This window comes from Sorex fumeus, unplaced genomic scaffold (genome assembly GCF_029834395.1).
Source record: "Sorex fumeus unplaced genomic scaffold, SorFum_2.1 ptg000082l, whole genome shotgun sequence".
In the NCBI taxonomy this organism is placed as follows: Eukaryota; Metazoa; Chordata; class Mammalia; order Eulipotyphla; family Soricidae; genus Sorex; species Sorex fumeus.
In genome coordinates this window covers 3,918,116-3,944,894 of record NW_026606139.1, presented here as the reverse complement: position 1 = coordinate 3,944,894, position 26,779 = coordinate 3,918,116, and the positions used below count along the sequence as shown (strand labels likewise).

Sequence of the window (26,779 nt, the reverse complement as noted above, 5' to 3'; positions counted from 1 at the left end):
GGGACTATGAATCGCCTGTTCTTGAAAATGACAATTATGTTTGAAAAAAACATTTCTGGGGATGAAGTGAGAGCACACTGAGTAAGGCGCTTGACTTCTACACAGGAGGGAGGAGGAGGAGGAGGTGGATGAAGAGGAGGAGGACGGGAAGTGGAAGCAGAAACAGCAGCAGCAGAAGCAGAAGCAAGGAGCGCTTAAAGGAAAGTAAAACAGTGCCTCTCAGTTTAGGATCATGCCCTACCGCAATAGCACAGCGGTAGGGCGTTTGCCTTGCACGCAGCCAACGTGGCCGACCCGAGTTCGATCCCTCCGCCCCTCTCGGAGAGCCCGGCAAGCTGCCGAGAGTATCTCGCCCGCACGGCAGAGCCTGGCAAGCTCCCCGTGACGTATTCGATATGCCAGACACAGTAACAACAAAGTCTCCAATGGAGACGTTACTGGGGCCGCTCGAGCAAATCGATGAACAACGGGAGGACAGTGACAGTGACAGTTCTGATGTGCCCAGTGGGCCGATTTTCAATGGTAACAATTAGTAGGAACGTGCAAGAGGGAAGGCGGAACTCAGTTGCAGGACTGCTTTAGCTTAGTCGATACTAAAGCATCCGCCGGAAATACAGGACAAGTGGTAAAACCTGAAGGTATCCATGAGAAAATAGGGAAAGAAAATAGATGCAAATGAAGTGTGAAGAACAAAAAAAACTGACTTTTGTCCAACAAAGGCAGAAGCAAAATCATCAGTAGCAACTGAATTAAGTTGAAATGGGGGTCAAGCTGAGAGTACAGCTGGCAGGGCACTTGCTTGCTTGGGTCGACCAGGCTTGATCCCTGGCACCCCGTGCCCAGCAGGAGTGATCCCAAGCCTCAAGTAAAGACAAATGTGGGCCAAAAAGAAAACAAACAAAAAAAGAAAAGTTTAAATGCATTGACTCACTTAATCCCTTAAAGTCAACCTTGGGGGTCAGAGAAATTGTACAGGGAATAAGATACTTCTTGCCTTGTATGAGGCTCACCCAAGTTTGATCCCTGGTACCATAAATGGTTCCCTACACTCAGTTAGGAGACAGCGCGTAGTACAGCTGGGTGTGCCCCCCCCCCCAAAACAAACAAACAAAAAATTGACCCCAAAAGCACTATTCCCATTTTAACTCTGTAGGAAATGGAGGTGGAGAGAAGCTGGTAATCTGTCAGCAACGGGTTTAGATAACAAATTCTAGGGCTGGGAGATGCTTAAAATGCACAATGATAAAGAGACAGTCTAAGGGCTGCCACTTTGGTGGGATTTGTTTTCTTTTGTCTTCGGTCACACCTGGTAGCGCTCAAGGATCACTCAAGGCGCAGTTCGGGTGCTAAGGATGAAACACGGGCAAGCACCTTACCCACAGGAACTGTTTCTTGGGCCTGAAGGCTGAAGCTTGATCCTGGGCTAGCTCCCTGAGCATTGCCAGGAACCACGACTAAGCATGGAGTTGGGGGCATTGAGACAACCTAGTGAGTAAGGCGTTTGTCTTACACACAGCTGAACCGGGTGCTATCCTCGGCATCATATATGGTCCCCTGAGCACCACTAGCAGTGACCCCAAAACAACAAACAAAACACCAATAAAAACCCGAGCGTGGACCCAGTTGCCTGAGTACCTGTAGGTGCCACCCTACAACAAAGAAGAAAAAAGTTCTGTTCCAGAGCTGTCCCATTCTTGGAATCTTTTTGAAAAAGTAGCTTTAAAAAAAAAAAAAGGTCAAGAAAAACAGCTGTTGGCAAAATGAAAATAGTGCTTTCTTTTTGGCAAGAAATAATCCATCAAAAATGAGTATGAAAGTCTGCTTAGTTTGGGAGGCCCCAAGGAACACCTGTCCCCAGCCATAAAAGTCTAAAGAAAGCTGCTCATACTTTCGACATGTGAGGAGCCCGAGGGCTGAAATAGCACCGGCGACAAACTTTAATAGAGAACTTGTTGGGGCTGGAGAGAATATTAGGGACTTTGCCTTGCATGCAGCTGACCCATGCCTGATCCCCGGCATCCCTATGGTCCCCTAAGCACTGCCAGGAGTAATTCCTGAGTGCAAAGCCAGGCGTGAACCCTGAGCATCTCTGGGTGTGGCAGAAAAATCAAACAAAACAAAAAATAGTGAACTTGTGGCTGAAGATGTTCAAGCAAAAGCTGAGAAGTTTTTTTGCCAGACATTTTATGGGAAGGACTTCTGTGCAGTAGGAAGAGGGTTAGAGAGAGGGCAAAAAAAAAAGAGGGGGGTATGTAAAGGATTTCTTCCTCCAAACCCTCCCAACTTTAGGTGTCGGACCAAGTCATGGTAATTCAAAACCTAGGGAATACTGTGCTCCAGAAAGTCGACAGTATCAACAGGAAACAGCCAGAGACACAGTGTCTCCTCTCTCCGGGACTACAGTCACACCACCGATCAGATGCCAAGCACTCTTTCCAACGGGGCTCCTGGTTAGGCCAACACTGCAAGTCACATCTGTGTGCCAATCAACAGGCTAGAATCATATTCTTAGAAGTGCTACAAGTTGGTTAAAGATTAGAGGTTAATAAATTCAACCCAAGTCACAGTAGCATTTATTCTGATTTTATTTTTTGGTGGGGCAGGGAATACCTGGCATACTAAGGCCTTATTCCTGCCTCTGAACTCAGGGCTCACTCCAGGTGGGGGGACTCTGAGTGGGTTTATAGAAGGAAGATGGCCACCAGAAAGACCAGACCATGATGAGAAGCTTGACCCCCCCCACCCCCCAATTTATAGCAGATAGGAGAGGTGCTATAAATGCTGTCAATAACTGATTACAGTTGCATGAGGACATCATCACAAAAATTCCAATAATCCAGAGAGGTTCCAGGCTGGTAGACACATCCACACGGAGTGAGTGATACATCCAAACTCTAGACGGACAGAAGCTTCTGCACTCAGGACTCCTCCAGATCTTGCCCCACGTGCTTCTTCACCTGGCTGTTCACTGTGTCCTATCTCGTACCCTTTAATTAACTAGTCATCAAGCAGGCTTGATGACTGAAGTAATTAAGTGCAGCAGGCTCCACTTTGCCAGGGGGTATGTTCCAAAGGATGCCTGGCAATCTGCAGACAAAACCAAACTACACAGCTCAAGTTTTTTTTTCCTATACTCAGATACCTACAATAAGGCCTAATTTAAGCAGTGAGAGATTGACAATTATTAAACTGAAACGCATTATAATAAAGGCTATGAATGTAGAATCATTCTCTTAAGATACTTACTATAATGTAATATTTTTGAACTATGATTGACTATTGGTAATTGAAACTGTGGAAAGCAAAACCACACACAGGGGGTGGGGATCTACTTGAAGTGTTATCCTGAGTTCTCTGAGCCACTTGAGCAAATCAATTGAACCTGCGAAATGGCATGGGAACCTCCAATTTGTTGCCAAACTGGACAGAGCTTGTAGGTAACCTGGAGACCTTCCACTTGAAACAAGCATTCGGGGTGAGAATGGATCCGTGGGACTAAGTTAGCTAGTGTGCCTCAATCGAGTTTAGCCGGTTCCCAGAGCACTGGATGGGGAGTGATCTGCCACAACAGGAAAGGAGACACAGTAGGCAGAAGTAGACTTCTCCCTCTACAAAAAGAGGAAAGCGGTTTCTAACACATTACCCAACCATTACCCATCCAAGACACTTAAGCTTGTCTGTATCAGTTCCATCTCCTCCAGTCAAGGAGCTGCATCATTTTGAAACCAAGTGGGCCATCGCTTTGAAATGGTGACACTCTCATCCTCATTATGAGAAAGTTCAGGTAGGGTGTTTGCCTTGCATGTTACCGACCTGGGTTCGATTCCCTGCACCCCCTATGGTTTCCCGAGTCCCACAAGGAGTGAGCCCTGAGTACAGCCTGGTGCAGCCCCAAAACAAAACCAAAAATTCCTGTACGTAAAACGCGAGGTGATTTGGACTACTCTACCCTTTAGAGAGCTGAGCATTCTGCCATTCGATGCTTCCCCTGGCGGTGGTCAGGAGGCTGTCCATGGGCAGAAGAGGCAGAGACTGAAGCACTGATAGACATCTTTACTCTCTCCTGGTACTTGAAAGTAGCAGAGACCTGTGCAGTTCCCTATACTCTTCTCTGAACAGCGCACGGCTTTTACTCAGTCACTCCCCATTATTAAAAACAAAGATTAGGATAGTAACCATCAGGCCAGAAACAACTGCCAAGGCCAATGTTCACGTCACAGCATGTCTCCTTACCTCCACTGCAGTGGGCGGCTGGAACAGGGACTGCCAGGGCTGCTGTGGGCTTGTGGGTTCAGGAAAAAAGCAAAAGGAGAAGTGCCCAGAGCACCGTCAGCACTAAAGGGGACTTTTGGGAGGGACAGGGCTGGAGCCGATGTGGGAGGAAACACGTGCTGGGTTCCTTCAGATCCTCGGCCAAAAGTAGAGATTCTGACAAGGCACCACGGTAGGAAGAGAAACATGGTCAGCGATCAATTCTCAACCGCAAGAGAAAGAGAACCCAAGTGGGTTAGTTTAGACAAGAGACTCGAGAAAAGTTAAGTGGACAAAAATTAAAAATCATTCTCAAATGCTCTATCTTAGTACCCGTTTTTAGCACAAAATGGCCATGAAGATTAACATGTGATGCAAAATTAAAACTCAAAATTTAAGCTTCGGGTATTCAAAGTGTGTTATGTCCTAATGAGAACCATTATTTTTAGTGTAAAATGATAAGCTAAAAACAGGCAGATGGTGAGTATAGATTTCTACTCTGTTGACAATTTATAGATGTATCATAGAACAAAAAAAAAATGGATAAATCCATAGCATTTTATTGCTATGGTAGCAGAATGTTCTCCTAATAAATATCACATTTAACTACAATATTTCATTTCCAAGATAAAGAAGATGCACATAAGCACTGGATCTGCTTTAAAACGTTCATTTCCTAGTTTGTTACTGTCAACTGCTTGGATATGGATATGGTAACATTCTACTTACGCTTAATCACATTTATTCAAAGAAAACCTTTACCTTTCTACTTATTATACCTTCAGCAGACTTCTTTATATTTCTTAGACAGATACACAATATGAGATACAGAGTAATAGGATATGATGGGTAGCAGACAACTATTTAAAATTACAGGTGTGCTCCAATTTCCGCAAATCCAATATATTAAAAAACTGGAAGAAGTGAAAAATGTTAATTTCAGGCTAATTTTTCATTTTGAAAAGGAGTTTCATTTTGCTGAAGAATTATTACAAAAGTAAACTCACTAGTGTATATATATATGTATGTATATATATATAAAAGCTAGAACTAATGGCTAGAACTAATGAGAATTAAAAGCTAGCACTTTCAACCTGACTAGTAAAAATTTTACTAAATTTTAGAAGTCTTATCATATAAAAGGTTTAGCCATTTTGATAAATAGACGCTAGGTTTCAAACAGATACGAAAACCAAATTTCATTCTCTTTTCTGTTCCTAATCGCTACTATGCACAATGCAATTATAAACTAAGTCTAGAATCTTAAAAGAATTGTTAGTGGTCTAGTAATTTTTACAGCAGGGACACAATGACACAAGGCCACATGCTCAGGGATCACACCCAGGCCCTCATATGTGGGTTTCACCTCTGGAGCCACATGCAGGTCCCTTGAAAGGGTCATTCTGGTACACCATGCTGCACCTGGGTAATCCCTAACATTCAGGGAAAAAATACAGGATTTCCTACAACATGCGCTCGCTCCCTCCTGCGGATTATGTCAAGGAAGTTCAAGGCACATCTCGGAGATGGAAGGGTGTCTACAGCACGCCTTCCCTAATTTCCTGATCTGCTCATCAAGTATTCCCTCAGAAGTTCTCCATAAATGAAACTGGAGCAGCTCTCAGACTACTCTGAAGTGGAAATCTTCTATTTTGGGCTTTGAAATCCTCACATAAGGACTCTGTATTGGCCACCAGAGAAATACAATTCTGGCCATGCCCTCACGGATTCAGGTTTGAACCTGCAAGGGCAGATGTGGGGTTCTGAACGGAAGGTCAGAGACAGAAGCACAATACCAAAGGAGGAGATACCGTTCCATTTGTTTTTCACGCTCCTGGGACTTGTATATGCAGCCTTGATGGTATATGCATGTGAATATGCATTTGCTTCCAAGGCAGAAAAAAATATCTTTATTGGTAACCCAGTTCTCCAAGCAACAAAGAACTTCTAAAATGACCTCTAACTCCGTTTTTTAGAATTAGAAATACCGTATGCTCCAGCCAGGGCATACTGTCTTGACCTTGAACGTACACAGCCAGCACAGCCCTCTTCCCGAGTGGCATATTCAAAGCAGTCTTTCTACACATGAAGGTGTGTTAGTCGGCATTAGTTCTCTTCCTAGAATCTGCCAGTTCCACTCAGACCCCCGCCTCCTTACTGAATCCGTAGGCATGGTGCTCCCAGTCTCTCTCTCCTCCGCTTCATCATTTTTCTGGCTACTCAAGCTTTTGCCCTCTCACACTGGAGTCTTGGCAGGAGTTCTCTCACACAGGGGATATGCCCTCTAATACACCAAAGGAAACTTAGAAAAGTTTCCCAAACAGGAGAAAATCAAAGCGCTTTTCTTTAAAATCAAAAATGATAGTGAGAACTCTCCCACACCCCCCACAAAGGGCCTCAGAGCTCAGGAGGCAACTGTGAGGAGTCCCAGGTCTCAAATGAATCAGCTGTCTGCTTGACATCATTCACACTCAGCCTGTGACAAATCAGAGCCTCGGAGAGCACCTAGTTCCTCCTCAGCGACAAGCACCGGACTCCCTCCCCCACCACATCCCACCCTGAGCCTGGCAACCGTCAAGACTGGCAGGAAGTGTACATTCCAACTTGGAAACTCACGCTGTGACCGAAACACTATAACCCAGGAGGCAAGGGCCAGGCCAGAACAGCTGTTGCAGTGGGCAGGAGACTGGAGGGGCATATTCGGGATCCCAGATTAGTCATTAATGAAATAAGAATGTCTGGGCATTTCTGCAACATTATTCACTCTCAGGCCCACCCCTGGTGGAGAGCGAGTCTTAAAATTAGGACACAAAGCACAGTGTTTACTCTAAATCTGACCAATTTAAAAGTGAATGGATGGGTTCTTTTTTTTTCCTTTGGCAAGGTGGAGGTGGGCGGTGGCTGGGGATCAATCTAGGCCTCCTGTATGCAGAGCATGTATTCCAGACAATTAAGTTACCTCTCTGGCCATTTGCTTGATTTTAAATCTAGCAGATAAAATGGATTTTTAAATCTGAGCCGTAATTGGCATACAACATGGATTCTATATGAACTAATATTGGCTACTTGTTTATAATACTGCATGTATTTGGAAAAACTCTTAGCAACATTTTAAATTGCATTTCTCATATATTTCAATGACTTGTTAATCTTATGGTAAGAAAAGTCCTAAGGTTAAGAAAGTAAGGGGCCGGAGCAGTACTTTGATAGGTTTGCCTTACATGCAGTAGTCACGGGTTCAATCCCCAGCACCCCATAAGGTCCCCAGGCCCCACTAAGAGTTAGCCCTGAGCACAGAGCCAGGAATAAACCCTGAGCACCACCAGGTGTGGCCCCCAAAAACATAAGAATTAGCCCCCTCTCTGGGAAATCAGATGGATAGGGATAAGAAAGGAAAGGGCTGAAGCTACAGCAGGTTGTGTTAGAGCCCCAGCACCCCATGTGGCCCCCCCGATTCCTTGAGGAGTGATCCCTGGGCGTAGGCACAGACAGGAGTAAGCCCTGAGCACCATAAGGTGTGACCCCAAAACAAAAACAAAACAAAGAAGAAGAAAAAGAAAGTAAGCCTCGAGGGGAAGAGGGTACAGGAGGTAAGACACTGGCCTTCCAAGAAGCCAACACTCCACAGAGGATCCCAAGTCCAGCCAGGAATGATGCTGGGACAATACTGGACATGGCCCCCACTATGGAGAGGACGGTAAGAGGGAATACAATGAGGGAGAGGAGTTATTATCTTACGTCCTTCGAGATCTAACCCAAGAAGACAACACCTTACGGCCAGGGTTCAGCTCATCGCCACACAGAGCACTCTCTTTAAGGAAAGTTCAACACTTACTGGCAAAAAAAGTCCATTAGTGTGGTTTTTTTTTTATGTAGGAGTACTGCTATTTATTCAGCCACTGATTATAGCTGATTAAATTGTGCATGAACTCCACCTTACTTTTTTTTTTCATTTTTTATAATTTTATTTATTGAGTCACCGTGAGAGCAGTTACAAAGCTTTCGGGTCTAAGTCTCTGTCATACAATGAAACACCCGGACCTTCACCGGTGCCCATTCTCCACCCCCAACAACCCCAGTATACCCCCATCCCACACCCTCCCCCTGCCTGTGGGGCAGATGATTTCCACATTACTCTCTCTCTACTTTGATCACATTCAGTATTTCGACACCAGACCCACCATTATTATTTGAGATTTTACCCCAACACTCAGATCTGCTGAAAAGGCAACAGTAGACAATTTGTGTTCTATTGCTGGTTATGAATAAGATATGATGTCGTGTGGCTGCAGTAGGGTCATGTGATTTTGAAATTCCGAAATTTTAACACTTAAATCTGGAGGGATTTCAGCCAAAAGCCACTGGGTTTCGAGATTTGCTCCTGAGTGTCTGGGATCATGGCCGTTGAGCAGCTTGATCAGTGCCAGAGAGGCTGTTCGTGGGCGATGACTTGAGGTCTCGTTGGGGTGGGGAGGACAGGCCCGGTTCCACCCCCATCCCGTGAGGCCCGACAAGTTTTGTCACTGTGGGCCAAGCCTGAAAAGTTCATTAGTGTTAACAGCCCTGTAGCTTGGTCAGCTCTTCCTAATGGGTCTCGCATTTCAAGTACAGAGCAAGTATTGAGAGTGAGGTCTTGATGGGCTCCCAGCTGACCCCAGTTCCACCCCTGACACCGTTTATGGTCTCCAGAACACCACTGGGAGGGAGGCGCCACGTTTCCCAGGCCTGCTGAGTGTAGCGGGGAAATTGTCAGTATGGAAGTGGAAACATCCACATTTCCTATTGAGACACACCACGACTGATTAACAAAGCACCCTCAGAGCCTCTGCATGGGCTGCTTCTCCCTGGAAATTACACAAACACAAGAAAACGAACTGCAGAAGGAGGGTAGTTTCTGTCACCTGGGATTTGGTATTTCGTACTTCCAAAAATGACACCCTAAAAACTCCAATTCGGAGACGAACACTGTCCAGACCCCCAGGAAAGCGTTTTCCTCAGCTCTCTTCCTGTTTTAAAGAAAACCATGTCAGACGGCTGTTTAGGGACGGTGAAGCTGCCTGAAGTTACAGAAAATCGGAGTAGCAGAGTCTTCTAAGTAGAAACACAAAATTAAATGAAATTTCAAATCCTTCCTTCCACATATTATGAATGTGAAAGACTTATTAACGAACGACAAGTATTGTGTCTGATGACAGCCAAAAACATTCATTTGCTTGATTTGTTTCTGTTCCAAAGAGAGTTGTAATTTAGTATTCTGACAGAGCAGGTGGCAGGTAAAAAACCGTGTGCAGAACTGAGAAACTCCCATGACAAGTAAACATATTTGCATGCCAGTGATCACTCGTTTCTTCCTTCATTTATCTTCGTTTTCTTGTATCCCAGTTTTAATTTGTAATTTTTGGGAAAAAAAAGTTTTTATTCCAACTTAGCATTTTTTGTGGTGCTGTAATGGGACCAAACTATGGGGAGAGCCTCGCACAGCAGGGCATTCACTCTACCAAGGATCATGCCAAGTCCTCAGTTCCTTTGGTTTAGTTTGGGTTTAGGTTTTGGTGTCCATCTGGGGCTACTCTTGGCACAGTGCTTGGTGGGTGCTCCTGGCAATGCCTCAGGGGATTAGGGGGGCGGTCACACAGTGCTGGGAATCTAACTCAGGACTCCCTGATACAAAGCCTACAAACCAGTCCTTTGAGACATCTCCCTGTTTTTAGTTTTTAATGCAGTAGCAGAGATTTCTACTTTTAGCTATTTTAAAATTATGGATATTTATAAATTTCCTAAAATTTTCCTCTACCTATCCATTAGACTGCATGCTATAAAGTTGGATACACTTAGCATTTGTTGTCATTTTATTTGTTTTCTGTTTTTGCTTTTTGGGTCACACCTGGTGATGCACAAGGGTTACTCCTGGCGGTGCTCAGGGGACCATATGGGATGCTGGGAATCGAACCCGGGTCGGCCGCGTGCAAGGCAAACGCCCTACCCGCTGTGATATCTCTCCAGCCCCTTGTTGTCATTTTAATCTTTGTTTTTTTGCTCACCACCTGGTTGTGCACAGGGCTTACTCCTGCCTTAGATCAGGAATCACTTGTAAGCTTGGGGCACCATATGGGGTGCCAGGGATTGGACCAGGGTCAGCTATGTGCAAGGTAAACCCCCTAACTGCTATACGATCTCTCTGGCTCCTTAATATTAATCTTATTCATTATACCCTTTCAGCCATTATAACATCATAGCATCACATTTCAAAAACAGCAACGTTTCCCCATAATGAGAAAGTAATTCTTATAGAATTCAGTTTTCACTTATGGACATGTAAGGCAGGTGTTGGCCTGGTGGCCACTAGTACCTCCAGGCCAACCCAAAGACCACCTAGCTATCAAGACCAGCACTGCCAGGCTGAGTGTTTCAGCCTCCAGGTTCCCAAACACTGCCAGTGAGAGGAGACCAGCCCCCACCACTAATGTCATCAAACAAAATTTATTAAAGACTCCGAAAACCTAATTTCTATGAATTATAACTACCAAAGTGGAAACAAAAATTTTATTGTTTGGGCATATACAATGGATACTGCTCCTCACAGTTCTGGGGGCTGGGAGAGTCAAGATCAAGGGGCCAGCAAATGTGGTTCTATATATATAGAATATATATATTCATTTATATATATGGAATATATATATATTCTTGTATATATAACTTCCTGGGTTGCAGAGAGTAAAAGAGAACAAGGAAGGGTGGTCTGGTCTCTCGTGCTCTTCCTTTAGGGACATAAATGCCAAGGAAATTTAATTATGTTACCAAAGACCCCTAATTCCACATAGCATCACACTGAGGAGTAGGCCTTCAAAACTGCTTTAGCAGACACAGAATTCAGACCATAACACTGTTAAACACAAACAATCACAAATCATCCTGTTAATCGTCGATTGCCTGAGCAGGCCCCAGTAACGTCTCCTTCATCCTAGCCCTGAGATTATATTCAAGGCTCTCTAGGAGAACGAGACCCGTCATTGTTACTGGTATTTGGCATATTGGGTAGCCACGGGGAGTTTGCCAGACTCTGCCGTGGGGGCAGGCTACATTCGGGAGCCTGCCAGTTTGTCCAAACTGTTAAACAAGCCATTCTAAAACCGAGTGTCTCAACATTTTATTAACTGTCTTCATTTTGTGATTGACTGGGATCCTCTGGGTGGTCTCAAATACCTTTAAACTCTTATTTATTGACTAACTTAAAGATATTAATGCTAAGTGTATGCATGTTAACATTATCTTAGTATTACTACTAAATTATTTCTTGCTTTGAAAACCTTCCTCTCCAACTGTAAGTATGTTTCAAGTAAAGGAGATAAAAAACCGAAATTAGCCGGGGCTAGAGCAATAGCACAGCGGTATGGTGCTGGTCTTGCACGCAGCAGACCTTGTTGGTTCAACCCCTCTTATCCCTTATGGCCCCCTGAGCACTGCCAGGAACAATTCCTGATTGCAGATCCAGGAGTAACCCCGAGTATCACTGGGTGTGACCCAAAAACAAAAAAAAGAACAAAAATTAGAAAATTAATTTTGTTTTCCATTGCCATGAACTGGCTAAAACTTTTTAAACTATGAAGCGGTTATAATCTTTTTGTTTGTTTGTTTTTGTTTGTTTTAGAGCACTGGCTATGCTAAGGAGACCATATGCAATGCCAGGGACAAAACTAGGGTTGGTGCGTGCAAGGCAAGTCCATTAACCCTTGTACTATCCTCTCCAGACCTGGTTAAAATCTCAGCAAAACTGGGGCCAGAAAGATAACACAGCAGGTAGGGCACTTGCCTTGCACACAGCCGACCTGGATTTGAATCCCTGGCATCCCGTATGGTTCCAGGAGCCCCCAGGAATGATTCCTGAGTGGAGAGCCAGGAGAACCCCGAGCACTGCTGGATGTACACCCCCCCCCCCCCCAGGCGGGGGGAACACCTCAGCAAAACTCACTGAAATTTGATAAGCCAGCTTTGTTGGCTTACTGTTTGGTTTGGGATTTTTATTTTATTGAAGAGATGACCATTATTAAATGTCATAGTGTCTTCCATGCAATATGCCGAGGTAACAAAAATGTGTCTTACGAGGATATTTTTCTATGCTATATGTGGGTTTACTACGTTCTTGATGATTTAAGGAAGCAAATGAACTAGGGCTGGAGCAATAGTGCAGGGACAAAGGTTAAGCCACTTGCCTTGCAACTGGCCAATCCAGTTTCGATCTCTAGCACTGCATATGCTCCAAGAACCACCAGGGTCTCTGCAGAGCCAAGAACCAGGAGTACGCCCTACACACAATGGGTATGAGCCAAAATAAAGAAAAAAGGCAAAGGAAGATAAACTAAAGTTCTTCATTTGAGAGGCTATAATTATCATTGCTAACGATTGAACCTGGACTTTCTACATACTATAGAATAACATTGGTTTTTCGGTTCTCCCCGGCCACGGGGCGCTTAGATTTATTGGGTTACACCCATCACAGTGCTTCCGAGGCACTCCCGTTTCTGTGTGTTTATCTTTAACCTCTTCTCTGTGCTCTGCTTCCCCAACCGGTCAGTCACCTTTATCCCCAAATCAGCCTCTGTTGACTTGTAAGGTCCAGATCCTTCTAAGGACACTGGGTTTTGTATTTGTAAGTGAAATATTGCTTTTCTCCTTCCCTTATGCCCTACTGCATAGTTTACTTCAGAGCAATGTCCTTTTTGTTTAGACGTGGGAAGTCAGTTAATGCTTTTGTAACTTTTTAGTTAATTGACTCCGAATAGTATTTGCCCCTGGGAAACTCTCATATTTTCTCGACTTAATTCCGAGCACCCCAAAAGTATGGTCCCAACGAAGGGACTGGATGGACAAGCTGTGAGCTACCCATCCAGTGGGACTGAAATGGGCCAAGCCAAGCGCCGTAATACGTAACTGGAAGTCAAGAGCAGCTCATGGACAAATTCTGTCATAATCCGAAGGGTAACAACTGGGTTAGGACGCTGCTAGGGTTAGGAAAGACTAATCCGGCCTGAGCACTGTAGTCTGGGATCTATACTGAGATGTTCCCAGGAGAGCCACCTATAAGCTCGATGTATCTCTTACCGTGTCTATACAAAATGACTAATATTAAGAAGCAGAATTAAGATGAATGTTTAAAAGGTTGCTGGACCAAGGAAAGAAGAAACACCCCTAGAAGATATGTGGCCCTTGAGCAGACCTCCCAGCTGCAGGAGAGTTTTGTCCTGGCTTAGAAGAGCTTCCCTTGGACGTGCTACCCCCAACGCTTGGAGGCTGGCACTAGACTAAGGCTGCGCACAGGACTGAGCCTGCAGAGAGACTAACGTTGGGGACAGGAGGAATAGGGAGTGGGTGAGACTGGAAGGAGGCAGAGGGAGACAAAATCGGAATAACCAGCAACAGATCACCAACCAGCCTGGCGGGCCTGTTCCCTCCTTCACCTGTGGGGGAGCAGCTCGTGGCCACCTAACGCACGGGGCGGGCGGCGAGAGACAACACCACATGGCTCCCTCATTTATTCTGCGATCACACATCATACAGTGCACATGCTCCAACCCACTGAGCTACCGAGCTCTCTCGGGTCACTGGAACTTCATAGGAACATGTAAGTTGGACCAGGAAACAGCTCAAAGGGCTCGAAGCTCATGACCTGCATACCAGAGGCCTGGCGAGGACCACAGGGTCCCGCAATTAACAAGCCAGGAATAGCTGCTGAGAACTGCCAGGTACAGCTCAAAGCCAGAAACTACGCCAAGGACCTACTCCAGATTTACTTGATTTTTTTATCCCGTATCCCTACTATAGTTTAGGTATGTTATTGATTTATACATCATGCCACAAAAAGTTATGTATCAAATTTTTCTTCTAAAAATACTATACTCATCCATGTTTTATAATTTAGATAGAACTGTCTTCTCGAAAAGAACTACTCTTAGACACTTTGGCTAAGACTTTTTTTGAACTGGCTTTGTTATCATTTTGCTTTGCCTGACACAGAAACAATTTAGCAGAAAAACAAAAACAAAACCAAAACAAATTTCTTTTGCTGGCAGGAAGAAACATGACTCTCAGAGGCATTCATCAGATCTTTCTCATTTAAACTTATCAGTATTAAGCTGATCACAGTTACTTTAAGTCTCATTCTCTCTTACACTGAGTTAGGATTTCAAGAATGTCATGTCTCAGATTCCCGTAGGAAAGGACTGTGGCAGGTATATCAAATTGTTGACATTTCAAAGGACAAATTCTTGGGTACAAGTCTCTGATGCTGTTGCCTGGACAAGTGGATAACTTCCAGACCATTCCAGCAGACCAGAACTCTTTTTAATCAAGAAGCACACTACTGACCTAAGATCCAATGAAATGAGAATTCCACAGACTGAGTAAACTACCAGGGGGTGACGGCAATTAGTTTGGAATACTGTCTTAAAGTCCATTTTCTGAGTACAGGATGAAGTCTACCACCCACCTAAACTGGAGGTCACAAAAATTATTTGGCCTATTAATCCTGTAACAATATAACATTAGGGGACAGATCAGTAGTGTAGCAGGGCACTTGCCCTGCATGTGGTTTACCAAGGTTCGACACCCAACACCCTATATGATCTCCTATTAAGCCCTGCCAGGAGCAATCCTCGGGCACAGAGCCAGGAGTAAGCCCTGAGGACTACTGGGTATAGCCTCAAAAATAAACAAAATGCCAAAAAAATTAAAAATAACATTACTTGTCCCTTTCTTTTGGGGTGGGGGGGACACACCTGATGGTGTCCAGGGGTTACTCCTAATTGGACACTCAGGAATCACTCCTGGTGATGCTTGGGGGACCATTTAGGGTGCTGGGGATCTAACCTGGGTTGGCCGTGTACAAGGCAAGCACCCTACCTACTATACTACCTCTCAAATAAGAAGAAACTTCCTTTAACCACTACTGTATTCTAGTATCTAGAATAATGCCTGCATATAAAAGGACCCAAATACAGTTCGATGGATAGATTAACTTGAACAAACAAAATAAGTACAGAGAAAAGTCAAGCAGAGGCGCTGGAGAGATAGTACAGTGGGTAGGATCCTTGTCTTGCACACCGCCAACCCGTTCAGGCGAGATCAGGCATATTCAGGGTGGTCTGGCCATAGACTCAACCAAACCGTCCAATCCTGGCATCCCATATGGTCCTCTGAGCCCTACCAAGAATGCTCCCTGGGCACAAAGCCAGGAGTAAGCCCTGAGTACTACCAAGTGTGCCCCCTCCAGCCGCCACAAATAATGTCAAGCAAGTAGCTTATTTTAGAAAACAAAACTTGTCAAGACCCCTAGTGCCAAGACTCAAACACTGGTCTACCAGGGTTTGACTTATAGCTCTATGTTACTTCCACTTTCCAAAAAGCTGGTTTAGCCTCTTGGCTTCCCTGATCATATCAGGGCACAGAGAATTAAAATCAAACAAACAAAATTGATGGCAGGGCCAAAGCAACAGTACACTGGGTAAGGCATGGCCAGCCAGTCCATCTCTGGCACCCCATATGGTACCCCAAACCTGCCAGGAGTGATTCCAGAATGCAGAGCCATGAGAAACCCAAGCCCACTGGGTGTGGCCCCAGAACAACAAAAAAACTGTTATTTTTGAATGGGGTTCTGCAAGCCATACTAACAGCATACAGGAAGGATTCCTAGAGAGAACATCATAATAATTATAATGCTGATTATCATCTACTTACAAGCTGCCTCTTCTTGGAAGACTCAACTCCTTCTGAAAAACAAAGCAAAAATGCAAGTTAGAGCCCAAGAGAGTGTCAAGGGATCAAGGCCTTGCCTTACACGAGGTCTAACCTGGCTCAATCCTTGGCACCATACGACGGCCCCCAGAGTACCACCACCAGTAGTGATCCCTGAACACAGAGCCGGGACTAATCCCAGAGCACCACCAGGCATGGCCCCAAGACACAAAATAAAACAACTCACAATTAGAAATAAGGACCCCTCTGAGTCCTACCAGTCTGCATGAAATGTCCTAGGAAACTTACAGACTATCTTCAGAATGGTAAAGACAAAATTTCAAAATGATAACCCATTCATCTGCTCCTTACATTTTAGTAAAATAAAGAGGAATCTGGTTAATTCCTATTCTTCTTTTCCAAAAAGAAGACTTATAAGAAACTTGCAACTTTTCCCCCACTAGATGGAACCATTTTGCCAGGTAGGTTCCTTGGCAGGCCAGCCGCAAACTGCTGATAAAGGATACACATCATTATTAGAGTCAAGGATTAAAAAGGTATGAAATAGAATTATTTTAATTAGAAAATGTCTTCAACAAATAAATATAAAAAAATAGTAAGAGCGGTGACTAGGACTGAGGAGACAGAACAGGGGTTGGGGCACATCACGGGACCCTGGTTCAATCTCTGGTGCTACGTGGCTCCCCCACGCGTCCCCCAGCGATGTTGGATGTGTCCCAGGTGACACAGCTGGTGGTCCCCAGCACTGTGGGACCCCGCACTGAACCAATGGCCCCTCTGACCAAGAATTGCTGGGAATGGAAGCACAAGCAATCCTGGGCACCACTGAGAAGTTCAAATTCAAAGATACAGATGACAACTGTGGACTGCTGGTGTAAGAAAGAATTGTTACATTAACAGCTGGGACCCCTGTTTTCGAAAATTATCATGTCCACCTCCCATTATCCCCAATTAACAAGTAATTTTTTGTTTGTTTTCCACAGATAGTTGTATTTTATTACCTCTATATTCCTAAATAAGTCTGTTTTGTTTTACATGTTTTAAAAATCATAGATGTTATCTACATATATATATGTATGTGTATATATGAATTCATAATGTGTGTATGTATTCATCTGCTGACAACAATCAACACACAATTTTGGGGAATCACCCCTCTGAATGTCATTCTAAATCATTAATCCAGTACAATGAACAAATTTACTTTATACTTACACTATTTATTTTCCCATTCTCTGGTAAATAAAAACGAAATTTTCTTTCCAAGTTTTTCTCCACTGAAACAATACTCCTATGAGCATGCTTATACTTATGCCCATGTTTAGAACATTTCTTGGGGATCAGAGAGACAGTACAGTAAGTAGGGTGCGTGCCTTGCACATGGCCAACCCAGGTCTGATCCTCTACATACCCATATGGTCTCCCAAACACCACCAGGGGTAATTCCTGTGTGTAGAAGCAGGAGTAATGCCTGAGTATCAGCGGATGTCGCCCCCAAACAAGAACAAACCAAAAGGATAAAACCTTTCTTGGAAGTATATATTTTGGAAAGAAAGTGCTGAGTCATAAAGTATCAGAAAGTGCTCCCCCAAATAGTAATGCCAATGTACTGACCCCCCTACGCTTAAAAAAGGTCTCATATCTGTCTCCCAAATCCTTACACTTATCACCTATTCCCCACTCAGCATCTCAAATTCAACATGTTCAAACCAAATCATTTTCCCCCCCAAAAGTGACCTATCAATAGCTTTTCCCCATCTCATATAATAGTAACTGAATTCCTCTGATTCAGATCAAAACCATAGACATCTATCTAGACACTTGTTTTCTTGGTGCTGGAGAGAGACTACAGCAAGTAAGGTGATCATATTGCAAATGGTTGATAAGGGTTCGATCTCTGGTACCACACAGGCTTCCCAGAGCCTGCCAGGAGTGACCCCTGAGCACAGCGCCAGGAGCAAGCACTGAACACCACCGGCATGGCCCAAAACCAACAAATAACTAAATAAAATTCAGAATGCAACCCTTTTAATTTTTTGTATGACCAACGGTCCTAGTTAGTTATTAGGTGAGTTACAACACCAGTTCTGTCATGTGCAAAGTTTCAGTGGGATAGCTGTTTTTTGACTCTATTCTGCTCCACTGCATTATCAGACACTGTCAGGCCACACTGCCTAACTGGCACTTCGTGACAGTAAATCTTGATCTTTACAAGGTTCACATTTGTTGTTGTTATTCTGTGTTGAATGCGAGCTATTCTTCAGGCTACGCTCTTCTGTATAAACTTGAGAATCACTTGTAGATAAAAACTTTTACGTTGCTTTCTAACTAGAGTTGATCTGGAGACAACTCACATCAACAGTAAGTGACTACTATGCATTTCTCCATTTATTTAGGTCTCTTTAGTATATCATTTAACCATTTTTCCAAAGAAATTACATAAATCATTATTGTATTTGTTCCTAGGCCCTTATATGCTCTCGTTGCCATTAGTGTCATTTTGGGAGCACTCAGACTCAGAGGCCACTCCCTGCCATCCTTGGACAGGTGGGGCAAGTATCCTGAGAGTCACCCGAGCTATACTGGAGGCCACCAAGGTCACACTGGCAATACTTTGGGATAACAAGGCTTAGAACCAGTGGTGTTCAAAAGAGGGTCACGGGGCCTCAAACTCAGATTAGCAGCACACACAGACACGTGCGCCAGCCCTTTGAGCTAGATCCCTAAATAGCACTTTTTTCAAAAATCACATTGAGCATGCTCTTAATAAGACAATTTTCCTCCCCATCTGATAGAAAATTTTTCTACGAAAACAGAGGCCCCAGGGTTAGGGCACAGTGGTAGAATGCCTGTCTCGAAAATATGTGGCCATCTCACTGGATGGGGGTGGAGCCGGCCCTGTCCTCCCCACCTCAACGAGACCCCGAGTCGCTGCCCACCAATGGCCTCTCTGGCTCCTGATCCAGCTGCTTAACGGCCATGATCCCAGAGACTCAGAAACAAATCTTGGAACCCAGAGGCTTTTGGCAGAAATGTGGACCCCGCAGTAGGTTACTGTCGCCAGGTCACCCCAGGGGGAAAAGGGTGCTGTCCCTCCGCCTGCTCCCCCGTGGCGGTTCGGTGGCTGCCATCCTTCAGAGGCCAATGGACAGTCAGGTTGGGGCCTGCAGTGATGAGACACGTGGGGGCCTCACAAGAGGGGGTGGAGTCGGCCCTTTCCTCCCCATCCCAACAAGACCCCAAGTCACCGCCCATGAACGGCCTCTCTAGCTCCTGGGGGTATATTGGGGTTTTCGGTGGTGGAGAATGGGCACCGGTGAAGGTCCGGGTGTTTCATTGTATGACGGAGACGTAAACCCGAAAGCTTTGTAACTGCTCTCACAGTGATTCAATAAATAAAATTATAAAAAATTTTAAAAAAAAGTAAGGTGGAGTTCGTGCCCAATTCATTCAGCCTAATCAGTGGCTGAATAAATAGCAGTACTCCTGCATAAAAAAAAAAAAGAAAGAAAAATATGAGGCCATGAGTTGCCCAAGCACCAGCCCACATGCTGAACGCAATCCAAGGAAGCACCGTCTATCGTGATGCTCTGATGCCACAACAAAAACGATACGATTACTAGTGCACACAACTAACTATAAAAGCATCATAATTAAAGTGTGCAGCCACACCCCAGTGTTTGACCACTATAACAAAGACAGCTGCCAGAACAAAAAAAGGAAGGGCGAAATATGAAAGAAATGATTTTTAAAATTTAACTACAAAAAAGTTTTAATGTTGAATTAAACATTTTAATTAAAAAAGTTTAATGAGTCATTTTTTTCTTTAAGATTCACTTCTCTTTTCAGACACCTCAATGGGTATCTGGGGGGAATAGCTCGAACAGCTGGACCGCAGGAAATGATTGAGTATACAAGGCCCTGGGGAGGCCCTGAGTTCAACCCCGGTCCCCCAAGGCCCCTGAGAAATGCCCCAGGGACTTCCAGTACTCCTAGGTATAAGCCACACTGCATTGCCAGACAGGAGGGAACACTGAACCAGTAGGCCAGAAGACAGATGAGTAACCCAGAGAGTGGCTCCTTAGCCCCCTAAACACTGGTGGGGAGACTCCCCTAAATAAAATAAAGTCTAAAATCCATTCTATAGCCAACTACCTCCTTGGAATCATTTGCAAAAAAAAATAATAACAACTCCTGTTTCACTGGAGTTTTTATCTTAGATTTATGTTCAGGTCTTCACATACATTCTTCAATTTCTTTTCTTTAGGTGGGCCACGCCCAGTGAGGCTCAGGGGTTACTCCTGGCTCTGCACTTAGAAATCATTCCTGGAAGTGCTTGGGGACATATGGGATGCCAGGGATTAACCCGTGTCAACTGCCCTACTCACTGTACTCTCCGGTCCCTGGACGTCTGTTCTTTCAGCCTGAAGTACTTTCCTTATGTCCTGTTATACATCCCTATACAACAGATTGCATCTCACTTCCTCAAGGGCGATTATTTTTATACTGTCCCCCTCTAAGTCACCCCAATTTCCTACTATAATTAGCTGCTTGATTCTGAATTCTGGGAACAGATTCGTCTTGCTCAAAATGACATTCCTAGTCCCGAGCACAACAGCTGGCTGGTAGCAGGTAAGTATCTGATGAGCTAACCAATGAATGTGATCAATTAACCAATCAGGTAAGTGGTACTAGATAATACTAATTTATTATCTTCACTATGAGTTTCACAGCCAGGTTCTGCTCATTTGCAGTTAACAATAAATAAAAACTAGGGCTGCAAAGGTAGTAGAGGGATTAAAGAACTTGCCTTGGAAGAGGCCAAGCACAAGTTCGAATCTCAGCACCACATACGCCCCTGAGCACCACTGAAAGTGACTCCCGGAGCTCAGAGCCAGGCGTAAGTCCTGAGCACTGCCAGACATGGGCCCAAAAACCAGAACCAAAAACATTGTAATTGTCTGTTATAATTAGCTCAGCAAAAGCAGTTTAACTGAAGACTAGATGGTACTATTATCATTTTACTGACAGGTTTCTTACTGGCAATTACTTGAATGAAGGTCAAAAAGAATGTTTTGGGGCAGAAAAATATTGCCTCCATCAAAGAATCTACTGTCATTTACTAGTCAGCCCTAAAAGTATCAATTTACCCATCTCTTCAACCCTGGCAGCAAAAATACTTTTGTGCTAGCATGTACAGAAACCTCCACTTCCTATATAAGAAATATGCCATGCTCTAGGCATTACGGTGTTTTAACTCCATTTATTCATACTTGAGTGGCAATCTAGCTTGGCATTGTAAGTCAAAGAGGGAAAGTCAACGTACATGCAGCTAGAGAACTCCTCTGAAACTCAAATGGCTTTCATTCTTCTAGCTTTATTTTCTTACTCCACGAAATTCACATGTCAGTACTCTGAGAACAGGTTTTAATGATGGAGTATTAGCATTATACAATAATATTAAGAAACGTGGGAAAATATAAAATGTGGAGTTTGGAAAAATTATGTCCACAAAAGCTGAGCCCCAACATTTACAGCAGCTTTATTCCTAATTGTCAAAACCTGGATAAGTAAACTGTCACATATCTACACAAATGGAACAGTATTTAGTGCTAAAAATAATAATTTTTTAAAAAGAGAAAGGAAAGAGAGGAAGGGAGGGTGGGAGGAAGGAAGGGAGCAAGGGAAAGAAAGGAAGGAAGGAAGGAAGGAAGGAAGGAAGGAAGGAAGGAAGGAAGGAAGGAAGGAAGGAGGCGTATGCTGCCTGAGCCCATGTGCTGCTGGCATCCAAGTAAATGCATGCATGTGGTGCCTGGGCATACGTGTCGCCTGCATCTCCCCTCTTGAGATGTGGACTTGCATGCTTTCCTGTCTAATGCGGGAGAGGGAGATGCAGAGGCCCTCTCAGCCCTTGGAGAAGCCTGCATTCTCTCTTGATTGCGTTTTTCTCTCTCTCTCACTCCCCATCCCTCTCTCCATCTCTGCCTCTCTTACTCTCTCACCCCCCCCCACCTCAGTCTGTCTACTTCAAAAAAGAAAAGGGAAGGAAGGAAGGAAGGAAGGAAGGAAGGAAGGAAGGAAGGAAGGAAGGAAGGCAGGAAGGAAGGAGAAGGAAGGAGGGAGGGAGGGAGGGAGGGAGGGAGGGAGGGAGGGAGGAAGGAAGGAAGGAAGGAAGGAAGGAAGGAAGGAAGGAAGGAAGGAGAAGGAAGGAGGGAGGGAGGGAGGGAGGGAGGGAGGGAGGGAGGGAGGGAGGGAAGGAGGAAGGAAGGAAGGAAGGAGGGAGGGAGGGAGGGAGGGAGGGAGGGAGGGAGGAAGCAAGCAAGCCAGAGACATGCCTCCAGACCCCGTGCCAAGCGGTTTCATTGGGGCCCCTCCCCACCACAGCCCCGGCAGCTGCAAACCTCCAGTCCTCAAGCGCAGCCATGCCCAGGCCGCTCTGCACACGCTCGGAGGAGTGCACTCATGAGTTCATCTGTTCCTGGACATCTCACACTTTATGCTACCAAAATACTTAAGAGGAGCACACCACATCTGACAGGGCTGAAAGGAGAAGGCGACCAATCTTAGGGGGAAATCTATTTACACAGATGATCTACATATATATATGTATATGCATACATACACACACATTAACAACACGTTACTAATCTCTTATAGAAGGGCTTACTGGCTCCTGGGTGAAATATAACAATCTTCACACAGTTTCCTCTAAGGAACCTTTTTTGGATCATTTTTAGCAGATCATTCATAACAAGCAATACGAAATAAATTATTTCGGTTCACTTTGGGCAGTGTTTGGGCTTCGTGATGGAAACAGCCGAAATATCGTGGTGGGAAGGTGTCACGGTGGTGGAATTGGTGTTCGAATACTAAATGTAATCAAATATTATGAACAATCTTATAAAAATAAAATTTAAACAAAGGGGACAAAAATGAGGGAAGTAGGGAAGGAGGGAAAAGCAAGCAGGGAGGGAGGGAATCGAGGCAGGAGGAGGGAGAGAGGGGAGGGCCAGGGAGTCATCAAATAATAAAAGGGATGGAGGAGAAGTTAAATACATGCAATTAAGTGAAAGAAGATAATCTGACAAATCAATACTCAACGCAAGGACACTACGTAATGTTCTAGGAAAGGAAAACTACGAACACAGTTAAAAAGGTAAACATGTAACAGGGGTTGAGATAAAGATGGAGACGGGATGAAGAGGCAGAGCACTGAAGATTTTCAGGGCAGGGAAAACACTGTATGGTATTCTGGTGAATGCGTTGCTACATCTTTGTCCAAACTGAAAGAACATGACACCAAAAGGAAGCCCTGAGGTAAACGATGGAGTCTGGGTGATTCTGTCTCTATGTAGCTTTGTCCTTAGTAAAAACTGTTCAACTCTGGTGAGAAATGCAGACATTTCTGCGTAAGGACAGAGAACTTAGGGGAAATCTCTGTTCCTCTCTTTCAATTCTGTTGGAAACCTAAAACTGCTCTTAGGTCAGAAAGAGAACTCACAGGCTGGAGCACTTGCTTTGCATTTGTGAGGGCCAGGGTAGGATCCCCAGTACCACGTGGTCTCTGATGGCACCACTAGGCATGACCCACAAGTAATACACAGAGGGAAGCCCCACCCTCAGCACCACGGGCTGTGATTCAAAATCCAAATCGATCAAAAATATAACATCTAAAGCTGTCACGAAAAAGCAGAGCTGCGGGGCTGGAACGATAGCATAGCGGGTAGGGCGTCTGCCTTTGCACGCGGCCAACCCAGGTTCGATTCCCAGCATCCCATATGGCCATATGGTCCTCTGAGCATTGCCAGGAGTAATTCCTGAGTGCAGTAACCCCTGTGCATCGCCAGGTGTGACCCAAAAAGCAAAAAAAAAAAATAAAAAAAATAAGCAGAGCTGGAGAAATAGTATAGCAGGTAAGGCACTTGCATGTGGCTAATTCAGGTTCAATCCCTGACACACAGACAGGCATGGCCCCAAAACCAAAATAAGTAAAAAGTTAAGCTTTGGGAAGAAAAACCTGAGGCCTCTTCCCACCCCTGGGCTCAACATTAAAGGCTCAACAGACTGGGTTATCATGAGCAATCAATTCTTTTTTTCTCATCCAGTCTATATGCAGTAAAGCCCTAAATAGTAGATGAGGTGCTATTCTCCAAAAGCCAACTTCAAAAATCAGGAATACAATGTTTATAGAATCCTAAACTTTTATTACTACCATTTGGGAATCCTTCAAATGGATGTAGATTGGTAACTGCCTACAAAAGAAAATATTTACTGCTTTTTTTTTTTTTTGCTTTTAGGGTCACACCTGGCTTTGTACAGGGGTCACTCCTGGCTCATGCATTCAGGAATTACCCCTGGCGGTGCTCAGGGGACCATATGGGATGCTGGGAATCGAACCCGGGTCGGCTGCATACAAGACAAACGCCCTACCCGCTGTGCTATCGCCCCAGCCAATCCTACTTCTCTTTTTGAGTTATACGCCAACGTTTCAGAAAAGCTGTACATACTAAATTTTAAAAATATAACTCACTAACTTCCTTTTACTGGTTTACTAAGCAAACATCTGAAGGTCTTATATTGTCTTTCTGCATTACTCATTTATGCATCCACAATGACCAAACCCATAAAATATTTCAAAAGAAAAGACAAAGAGCAAGTGTCCAAAGGCAGTAACCCCCACAAGTAAATATGCAAGCCAAGAGTCACAAGGCTGGTGTTTGTCCTTTAGTTCGCAGTCACCAACATGGAGACCGCTGTTTGTCAAAACTGCCTAGGGCAGCTTCCTCCCAGGCCTCCCTCCTCTGAAAGCTCTCTCTTACGCATCTGTCTTTCCAGCAGGGAATGTGGCACTCACGCGGAGTAGAGCTCATGGGCATTGCGGCCAGTCACCCAAAACCAAAAAAACAAAGTAGCAGTGGAATACTAGACAAAAATTGTATGTCAGTTTAGAAGGGTGATGAGAGGCAATGGGTTCGTGTGTTGTTCAGGAAGAAGTTAGAATTTGAATTTATTCTAACTCACTAGCAGAGCTGAAAACTTGATTAAAAACACAAACTAAAATGATTTGTTCAACATCTCTAAATGGCATAAAAGTAGCAGCGAGCGGGCTGGAGCGATAGCACAGCGGGCAGGGCATTTGCCTTGCACGTGGCTGACCAGGGCTCGATTCCCAGCATCCCATATGGTCCCCTGAGCACCGCCAGAATAATTCCTGAGTGCAAAGCCAGGAGTAACCCCTGTGCAATGCTGGGTGTGACCCAAAATGCCAAAAAAAAAAAAAAAGTAGCAGTGAGGCATGAAAGCGCAGCACATGGACAGCAAGAAGGTGGGAAAAAAACCTGAAATCTCATCAGTAAAAATAAATGCAAACTGGAGTCAGACAGATAGTACAGTGGGGAGGGGGCTTGCCTTGTATGCATCTGACCTGGATTTAATCCCTGGCACTCCACATGGTCCCTCAGGCACTGACAGCCGCGATTCCTTAGCACAGAGCGAGAAGTACGCCCTGAGAATTTTGATGTGTGGCCCCAAAACCAAAAGAAACAATGTAAATAACTTTACCAGTGAGGGTGGGAAGGTTAGGGAAATCGATATGCCACTTACAAGAAATACATCAAAAGCAAACTGATAAAGCAAGTCCAAACAAAGAAATACCTGACTCTCGAAAAACTAAGAGAACGTGACTTCTGCTGATGCTGGTTATAAAAAAAAAGCAAGATTACTGGGGCTAGAGTGATAGTACAGCAGGCGGGGCACCTGCCTTGCACACAGCCACCCAATTCCCAGCACCACACACAATCCCCCGCGCCCCCTCAGAGCGAGGAACCAGAAGTGAACCCTGGTCACTGCCAAATATGACTCCCCCTGCCAAAAAAAAAAAAAATTAAGGAAGTATATTCAGTATCAGAAATAAAACTGAGCCTATAAAAACAGATTCAGCAGATTTTTAAGTACACATTAAAATTTTAAAATAAATGGCACGAGCTTATGTAGCACTGTCCTCCTGTTGGTCGTCCATTTACTGAAGCGGGCACTGGTAACGTCTCGTTACTGTTTTTGGCATACTGAATACGTCATGGGTAGCTTGCCAGGCTTTACTGTGCGGGCGAGATACTCTTGGTAGCTGGCCGGGCTCTCCGAGAAGGGTGGAGGACTCAATGCCCCTTTTGCAGACCACAACACGCAAAAGGAGAGAGAGAACAAAAGGGAATGCCCTGCCACAGAGGCAGGGTGGGGTGGGGGGGTGGGGGGATATTATCCGTGGTGGTGGAAAATGGGCACTGGTGGAGGGATGGGTATCTGATCATTGTATGACCGAAACCCAAGCACAAAGATTTGTAAATCTACAACTGTACCTCATGGTGCTTCACTAATAAAATAAATAAATAAATAAAGAGAAGGGTGGAGGAATCGAACCCGGGTCGGCCACGTCGGCCGCATGCAAGGCAAACACCTTACCCGCCGTGCTATCGCTCCAGCCCAAGAGCTTATGTGACTTACACAAAAATATATTCTCATAAATATAAATATATCCTTATTCACAGTTCCCTACACTGATAGATTTCGTGATGAGGGTGACATAAGTGTCTTGTTATCTGAATGGAGCAACTCTTAGCTCAAGCTCAAGACGGGAGCTTTTTAACGAAAGAGCCAGCCAAGTGACAGATCAAACCGAGTCTGAGTTCCACCCTCAAGCCCTGAGCATCGCCTAGACCCAACGGCGGAACATCCATTCCTAGTACCAGATCTCTAAATCTGGGAGAGGGGCTGAAGAATGACT

At 44.6% G+C, this 26,779-nt stretch overlaps 1 protein-coding gene across 5 annotated transcripts in view; it reads right to left on the bottom strand.

Moving 5' to 3' along the window:
* MAST2 (microtubule associated serine/threonine kinase 2) overlaps positions 1-26,779 on the bottom strand; it is a 154,811-nt gene that overhangs the window by 50,748 nt on the left and 77,284 nt on the right. For 3 of the 5 annotated variants that reach the window (XM_056130897.1, XM_056130899.1, XM_056130900.1), the window contains exon 4: positions 15,982-16,013. In XM_056130897.1, coding sequence (XP_055986872.1) covers positions 15,982-16,013 — 32 coding nt within the window. Of the gene's footprint in view, positions 1-4,233; positions 4,429-15,981; positions 16,014-26,779 lie in introns of all 5 variants that reach the window. The other 2 variants (XM_056130901.1, XM_056130902.1) reach the window with 1 other exon arrangement.